This window comes from Zingiber officinale, chromosome 6B, assembly GCF_018446385.1.
Source record: "Zingiber officinale cultivar Zhangliang chromosome 6B, Zo_v1.1, whole genome shotgun sequence".
In the NCBI taxonomy this organism is placed as follows: Eukaryota; Viridiplantae; Streptophyta; class Magnoliopsida; order Zingiberales; family Zingiberaceae; genus Zingiber; species Zingiber officinale.
The window spans coordinates 84,063,533-84,071,918 of NC_055996.1; the positions used below are offsets into that span (position 1 = coordinate 84,063,533).

The window sequence follows — 8,386 nt, forward strand, 5'->3', positions numbered from 1 at the left end:
TTAGACCTACAGAATCTGGACTTCCTACCTGGTTTCCATAATCTGCCTAGATTTTCCTTGTCTAAACGTGACTAGGACTTCTCTTGCCTAACCGTAATTAGGACTAGTCACTCAGTAGATTTCTCATCCTTACTAGTCATCCAGTTAACCTTGACCTAGCTAGACTCTATTAAATATATTGTTAAACAAACATCAAAATTCAAGAGATCGAGTGTACCAATATTAAATATATGTACATGTTACTAATCTTTTAAAATCCAAAATTAAAAAACTTATAATTTCTCAAAATTTGACTTGCAATTTGATAGGAAATAATTTTATGCCTATTTAGTGGATCAAGTTTTAGGGTGCAAAGTTGAAATCAGCTTGCACCCATAAATTCATGATTTTAACATTTTGGGAAGACTCACCTTAAAGTAATGAATCAAAATTTAGATTTTCTCAGATTTTGATCACAAGCTAATTTGCAAAACTAATTTGCGTCCGCTCTCTTACAGCACACTACACTAATATAAAATTGCAAGGCACAAGTGTTTTTTTTTTTATTGGATTCAGGTATTTAGTTTATTCTAATTAATTCTGGTTAACTATCCATTAGAAAAAAATGCATCCGTTAATTTGACGATTCTTAGACTCGAATCTTAGATGTCTAAGAAAAATACCTTACTATATTTGTTAGGAACCATAACTTGAACGTTATATATATATATATATATAAAATAACCTCAATCACTTCCATTTAAATGTTTCTTGCTTTGTTCCTGTTTATTAATGGCTCATTAATTCTCCGCAACCACCCTTGTTAGTATTGACTCACACGTTTGTCTATCCAACAACCTTCCTAGCACGCACTCATTTCAGTCCATGAAAGAATATGCAAGGATAAATAATTAATTAAGCCAGATTTTAAACTTGAGGGCCTTTAATTCCCTGTATAAAACTCTTCATCACCTTTACTAATACAATATACACACTGCATGCCTTTTTTTTCTCCTTTGTTTTTTAGTAGATATGGCTCTAAATAGGCCTTCAAATTACGAGGATGATCAGCTATATATATTGTTATCTGCAACTTCATTTCTTTTTTCTTGTTTTGGCCCTCAATTAGCAGCTTGAATGAGTGTTATGCATATTTGAATCTCAATTATGATGTATTACAAGACATTTTCCTCCCATGGATGACAAACCCAAAAACGCTGGTTGCTTTGGATAAACAGTTGTGCAGTACTTTGATGATCAATGGAAAATTTAAATGAGACCTTTAATTAAGAATTAGTCGATTCAAAGACCTTGATATATTGAGATTATATAAAAAAAAACCTTCTAGTTTTGTCACATGGAGCTCGCATTCATTTCAGTAGACCCCATGTTAAACTTGACCATGTGCAGTACTGCCAAACTTGAGGGCCTTTAATTCCCTCTATAAAACTCGATCATAAGCACCGTTACTAATACAATATACACAGTACACACTGCGCGCCTTTTTTTTCCCCCTTTGTTCTGTTTAAGTAGATATGGCTCTAAATAGGCCTTCAAATTACGAGGATGATCAGGTATATATATTGTTATCTGCAACTTCATTTCTTTTTTCTTGTTTTGGTCCTCAATTAGCTGCTAGAATGCATGAGTGTTAAGCATGTATTTTTAGATTGCAAGGAGCGCTAAGAGAAGCACTGCATATTGCTGCTGTTCTAATTAATACTGCATAAATTAAATTAGATGAGATCATACAGTGCTGGTGTAACGGCACGGCCCCTCAACCTATTGGGCGATCCAACTGGCGGCCCATTTGATGGCCCCTTGGCGGTCCTTTGGGCGGCCCAACTGGCGACCTAAATTGGTGACCCCTTATATCGTCGACCGAAGACCTTTGGTCGTACCGTTACTCACTAGGTCTTCCCACTCCTGACCAGTGGATTTTTGCCTTCTCCAGAATTCGAACTCTAGACCTCCAAGCTAAGTACTAGAGTTTATGAATCCTGATAGTCAAGCGAGCGCCGCTTGGCTACCAGAATTCATAAACTCTAGTACTTATCCTGGAGGTTTAGAGTTCGAATCCTTGGGAAGACAAAAATCCATTGGCCAGGGGTGGGAAGACCTAGTGAGTAATGACACGGCCAAGGATCGTCGGTCGACGACATAAAGGATCGCCAATTTGGGCCGCTAGTTGAGCCGCCTAATGAGCCGTCAAATGGGCCGCCAGTTGGACCGTCCAAGGGACCGAGGGGTCGGGTCGTTACAGCTGGATATGTCTACACAAACTAAACTAAATTTGTTTGTTTAATTTCAGAGAGAAATGGTTTAATCTTTTGTCCAAAGAAATAAAGGAAAATATCATTGTAAAAAAGAAAATTCTATCTACGTCTTTTTAGTTTTGTTGTGTGTGTGTGTGTTTTTTTTTTTTTTTGTTGCTTAGCAAATATGAATTAACAAGGGTTTAAACAACACTATGTTAGTTTTGTTGAATTGTGTTTTGAGCAAAACATATTCTCCACTTTCTAGGCATAAAAAAATTAATAATCACAATATAAATATGTTTATCTTGGTGTTATTTTTCAAATAAAATAATATAAATTAATATAATAAAAAATAAATATCATGACGAATATGTTCTACCTAACTTTGTTTGTCTGATCCACTATAACGTGATTGTCCTTTCTGTTCTTCCTAGCTTTGCAAATATATCTCATTATAAAGTTATTGTCCTTAATTTGTATAGTATTTCTAATTCTATAATAACAATAATCAAGTCTTATTCTACTATATGTGATTGACTATATAGATTCTTTTATGTCATTGGACTCTACCTCCTACTGTACTATTATTTATATTTAAATAAATTTTATTTTATTTTATTACTATTAACCAAGTCTTTTTAGATTTTCCTCATTTTATATGGACTTTTGTTATAGATTCATATTATCTAACTGAAGTATTTATTGATATCTTAATACCTATTTATATCATCTTAAATGTGTCTTTTAGAGTTTTTCTACAATAGGTGCAATTTCGATTTTCTCTCTAATATTATCATGTCTTATCTTGTCCATCCTTTTATATCCGTACATCTACTTTAACATCTTTATCTTTTCAACTCTCATCTTCCGTTTATATACTTGTGTCATAGCCCAACATTCAACTCCATATAATATAGTAGATCAAACCGTCAATTTGTATAACATCTCTAATAATAGCAATAATTATGTTTCATTTTTTTCAAAGAGAAAAAGAAGCATCTATTGAAATCAAAAGCTCTCAAGTTATTACATATAGGAGGATAAAAAAATTTGCAATAAATTAAAGGATTAATTCCCTTGACTGTTATTGAGTATTTTTAGATTTATTTCAAATTTCTAACCTTTTATTTCTACTTTTTGCAAGGTTTTGGTGAAAGGAGACTCTCATGTAAAGACAGTGATACTAAATAGGCCCCTAAAATTGAACTCCCTGAACTATCAAATGGTTCGTTAATCCTTTGTCTCAATTATACAAGACATTTAAAAATATTATTTTTGATAAATTACATGCCATTATTAATGCTTTAAAATTAATCCAAACGAATCAATTAAAAGTTTGATTTATTTATCTCCATCCAATTTAAAGCATTCCATTTATAAGTTGCCCAAGTGTTAGTACCTTTATCAAACCATTTTAAAGATAAATTTACTTATTTACTCTTATATTTCAGCTAAAATATTGGTAATAAATATTCCATTGTTATTTTTCTCTTTTGATTTTAATTTGTGCTTCATGTTGAATTAGGTTTCTGATTTCTATTAAAAACAAATCTTGTTTTCAAGGTTTTGCAATTGTCGGAGGAGTTCCAGAAGTTGGAAAATGATCCTGCTGTTGGGTTGGTAATTGTAAAGGTACATGCATGCAATCAATTGCCTTCTGTGAACTTACAACTTCTTTTACGAAGAAAATATTACTTTCTCCGGATCAAATTCAATATATATGTGTCTAATTTTCTAATATTTCATCATGGATTGAAGGCAAATGGAAAAGTATTTTGTGCGGGAGGAGATGTTATTGAATACCACCGTTGCTCGCTCACAAGTATTATTCAACCTGTCTATATTTTTCTGGAACCTTTTGTGATACTATATTATTCGTTTTTAATCTGAAATTTGATAAGAGCAACTAAGTATTAACCTAAATATGAGAAGGTGAGTGGGCAATGGGAGCTCAAATTTATCAAAAGCAACTCACCTTGGACTACCTAGTGGCAACATACACTAAGCCCCTGGTAAGTTCATATCATATATAACAATAAAATTACTGAGACAAATGTTTTATAACAATAGTCGACCAAATTTCTACTGGAAGGTTTTTCTGATCAATGGGGCAGTTATGGGAGGTGGTGCTGGACTTTCTATGAACGCAAGATACCGAGTCGTTACCGATAACACTGTATGATCAATGGGCATTAATTTATGCTAAGATTTATGGTTCTGAACAGGTGCTTTGTATTTGCTTTTAGGTTTTTGCAATGCCAGAAGCAGTTATAGGCCATTATCCAGATGTCGGAGCATCTTATTTTCTTTCCAAGCTTCCAGGCTTCTTTGGTTATCACTTAGTTGACAACTCTAAAATTACACACTCTTTGTGATTATATTGAAAATATATAATGATTTTTGGACTTTGTGATTGATCATTTTAGGGGAATATCTTGGCCTTACTGGTGCAAGACTGAATGGTGCTGAGATGGTAGCATGTGGACTTGCCACTCACTTTGTTCCTTCAAAAGTATTCTATATATCTTGTTTTATCAAAAAAGAATACGTAGCTAGAAACTAGTTTTGTTTTTTTTTTCTTGAACAAAAATCAGAATCTATTTTGAACATCATTGCTCTTACACTGTTATTTCTAACCAATGAATAGAATTTACTTTTGTTGGAGAAATCATTGCATGAGGTGGATGTTGCTGAACCAAATACAATCCAGGGAATTATTAACAAATATACTCATCAAGTGCAATTGAAAGAAGACAGTGTTCTTCATAGGTGGCCTATACATCAATACATACACAATTTTTCTTTCTATATATATATACATACACTCAACATCTTTCTATTCATATCATTTTGTAGGCTTAACTTCATCGACCACTTTTTCTCAAAACAAACAGTAGAAGAAATCTTATCTTCTTTGGTAAGAATACAACACAACACATGTATTTATTTATGCATGTATATGTTTGTATATATACCTTGTTAATTGAGTCATAATTTAAATAAAGATATGTATTCATTATTTCCTATTTATGATTGTTTAGGAACATGAGAATGCAACTTTGAAAGAGGAGTGGATTACTAAGTCAATAAGATCAATGAAGGCAGCATCACCAATAAATCTTAAGATCTTCCTTATGTCGGTAAATTATCTATTATCTTCCTTTTCTCTTTTTCTAAGAGTTTATTTACTTGGATGAAGGTAAAGAGAGAAAAGGACAAGTGATATAAAAGATACATATAAATAATGAAATTTCATATCTCTCGCCCTAATTCATAGATTAGAAAAGGTCGATTTGAATCACTAGAAGAGTGCTTAATTCGAGACAGTAGAATATCTACTCATTCTCTTCGACGAACAGTGTCAAACGACTCACTTGAGGTATTCACTAATTTACCTTTACTTGGATAGAGTTTATTTCTCTTTTCTCATTTTTGAAAAAGTGTTGATATATTGTTGAATGTAGGGTATTAGGGGAATACTATGGGAGAAAAATTATAAACCAAAGGTGATATATCTACGTGCACAAGGTGTACCAAAATTCTTCTAAATAACTTTTACATATATTTTTGTTTTTTTTTCATATTAATTTCTTCTTTCATTTTGTTATCATACTTGGCAGTGGGAGCCTTCGAAATTGGAATTGGTTAGCAATGATATGGTGGAGACATATCTGACAAAGATACCTGAGATTGAAGGCTGGAAAGAACTCCAACTTCCTCCTAGAGACATGCGTGAAAAGGGACTGAGAGCTAAACTCTAATGTCTCGTTTACTTAAAGAGAAATAAAAGGAATGAAAATAAGCAAGTAATTAACGACAGTTAATTTTTATCTGTATTGTTATTATTTGAATAAAATATGCAATGACAAACAATGACTGTTATTCATTTATGATCTGCAACAAAGAGTTCAGAAGGAGTACCAAAGGTCCCAATTAAGGCTTAATTTTAGTAGATGAGGTCATTAATATAGGCGTCACTAGATGTCCTAAGAGCTCATATATGAGCGCTACTGCGTTACAACTCAAGCTTTTAAGTATAGAGCCAGGCCAAAGTTGATTTCGCCAAGTCTCCATCTGCTCTTCGATGTTTTCTTTCTCGATCTCTCCCTCGGCTAGCCTACGATGCTCTAGATTAAAACCAGAAAAGTGATCCTTGTTGCTGTCTTCTCAACAAATATTATTGTCGCTCGATGTTGCAACCTTTGTTGTTCTTTATAGACCATGGCCACACCTCTTGGATCGTTAACCGCCATGGTTGTAGCCCTATCATTGCTGCCATTGGTCGCAGGAATCCATGCCCTTGCGGCTGAGGTTTGTACTCGATAATGTTCGTCCATGCCCTAGTTGGATCACAAAAGTAACCATGCTTATCTAATTAAATTGTGGTTTGCAGCCACTTTTGCCTCCTCTAGGTGCCCACACGGATTATAGCGAAAGAAATACGGTAATTTACCAAATCACGCACCCTAGACATCTTACTTGACCAAAAGACGTATGCTACTTTGATATTTTACTAAAGGACGCACTTTTTTAAGTACACTTCCATTTTTATCCTTTTGACAAATCAAACTTTTTTTTTGTCGTTTTTCTTTTCTCCCCCTTCTCTTTCCTATCTCCTCTTTCATCAACGACATTTAAGATTTAGTTAATTTTTTGATAACATTTTAATACATTTAGAGAAACTAAAATAAACTATGAATAGCAAATTTGAACTCTTTGTAATCTCAGAAATCCACAGGAATTGAGATAAGTACAATCAGAGCTCTCTAGGTCCATCAGTGAGTTTCGATCAAAACTCACTGATGGACCTAGAGAGCTCCGATTGCATCCATTTCAGTTTCTATGGATTTCTGATGTTGCAAGGAATTCAAATATGCTATCCATTATTTATTTTGACTTTTAGAATGTGTTAAAATATAAGAAGAAAGAATCAACAAAAAAAATTCATATCAGACCCACATTGGGTCTAATGTGGAACCTTTTTGTTGATTCTTTCTTCTTATATTTTAATACATTCTAAAAGTCAAAATAAATAATGGATAGCATATTTGAACTCTTTCCAATATCAAGAATCCACAGAAACTGAAATGGGTGTAATCGGAGCTTTCTAGGTCCATCAGTGGGTTTTGACGGTGTAGCGCCCCGCCTTCTACTGACTAGACTGTAAGGCCGGGGGTTACATTCTGCTAAACTTATTCTTGGGCTATCGCTGAATAATAAGGTGTGGAAAAGCTGAACTAATTTAAAACTCTCTGCTATTTTCTATAAAATCTGGAGTTTATATTCAGAATACACTTCTGAAGTTGTACATATGCTAAAGAAGGGAACATAAACTTTCTATTTGATCAAAAAGCTGAAATTAGATACTTCTAGCGGAAATAAGACATTCCAATCGATCGGCTGATCGATTGGAGTTATTTGATCGATCCACTAATCGATTCAACATGCTACTGTGTACGGAGGTCAATTCTGGATCGATCGGCTGATCGATCCAGCCTGGCCAATCGATCCGATAATCGATTCAGAGGCTCTCTGTTCGTGGAAATAAAATTCCCAATCGATCGACTGATCGATCCATGGTCGATCGATCAGCTGATCGATTTATCAGCTTTCTGTACGCGGCAGATCGCTTCCCCAATCGATCGGCTGATCGATTGAGGGCTCCTCAATCGATCGGCTGATCGATTCAGGGCTCCTCAATCGATCGGCTGATCGATTCAATAACGTTCTATACGCAGGGATTTCTTCCAATTAATCGGCTGATCGATTGAGAACTCCTCAATCGATCGGCTGATCGATTGGAGTTTCTGATTTCTGCAGAAATCTCATCCAAACTCGTACAGGACCTTCAGAAATCAACTAAAAGCATAATATCACTACTAAGCATGTCATTACTCATGGTTAGCTAGCTAATATCAGGACAACTAATAATCTAAGCATAACTTAATGCATACTTTCATAGTTCAAGACACTTAACATCTAAAAGTGCGGAAAGGTAACATTATAAGAAATACTAAGTCTTTAGACTTGCTAGTCTCCAAGAATCTTTATTCCAAGTTCCTTCTCACACACATCTGATCGCATTGCCCTCCAGCCTCCGCTAATCCATCTTCCCTTTACCTTTATTTGCAGTATAAGGAAAAAAGAAA

General features: G+C 34.2%; 1 protein-coding gene across 2 annotated transcripts; it reads left to right on the forward strand.

Moving 5' to 3' along the window:
- The first annotated feature begins 1,441 nt into the window (after positions 1-1,441).
- On the forward strand, positions 1,442-6,127 carry LOC121990366 (probable 3-hydroxyisobutyryl-CoA hydrolase 3). 2 transcript variants are annotated; one of them, XM_042544507.1, is made up of 14 exons: positions 1,442-1,553; positions 3,382-3,462; positions 3,801-3,869; positions 3,996-4,059; positions 4,170-4,249; positions 4,330-4,413; positions 4,484-4,568; positions 4,664-4,749; positions 4,885-5,006; positions 5,094-5,154; positions 5,279-5,377; positions 5,515-5,616; positions 5,702-5,765; positions 5,858-6,127. In XM_042544507.1, exons 1-14 carry the CDS (start codon positions 1,515-1,517, stop codon positions 5,884-5,886), a joined length of 1,065 nt encoding a protein of 354 aa, XP_042400441.1. In that variant the 5' UTR covers positions 1,442-1,514; the 3' UTR covers positions 5,887-6,127. The 2 variants fall into 2 exon arrangements, with proteins under 2 accessions (XP_042400441.1, XP_042400440.1); XM_042544506.1 differs by having other exon boundaries at positions 5,702-5,743.
- Positions 6,128-8,386: the final 2,259 nt, after the last annotated feature.

What these genes read in the sequence shown, in the direction of transcription:
- LOC121990366 (XM_042544506.1), top strand. Translation starts at nt 1,515, where the DNA reads ATGGCTCTAAATAGGCCTTCAAATTACGAGGATGATCAG. An exon ending in CCACCGTTGCTCGCTCACAA is followed by an intron (nt 4,060 to 4,169) that starts GTATTATTCAAC and finishes AAATATGAGAAG; the next exon opens with GTGAGTGGGCAATGGGAGCT. An exon ending in TGTCAAACGACTCACTTGAG is followed by an intron (nt 5,617 to 5,701) that starts GTATTCACTAAT and finishes TGTTGAATGTAG; the next exon opens with GGTATTAGGGGAATACTATG.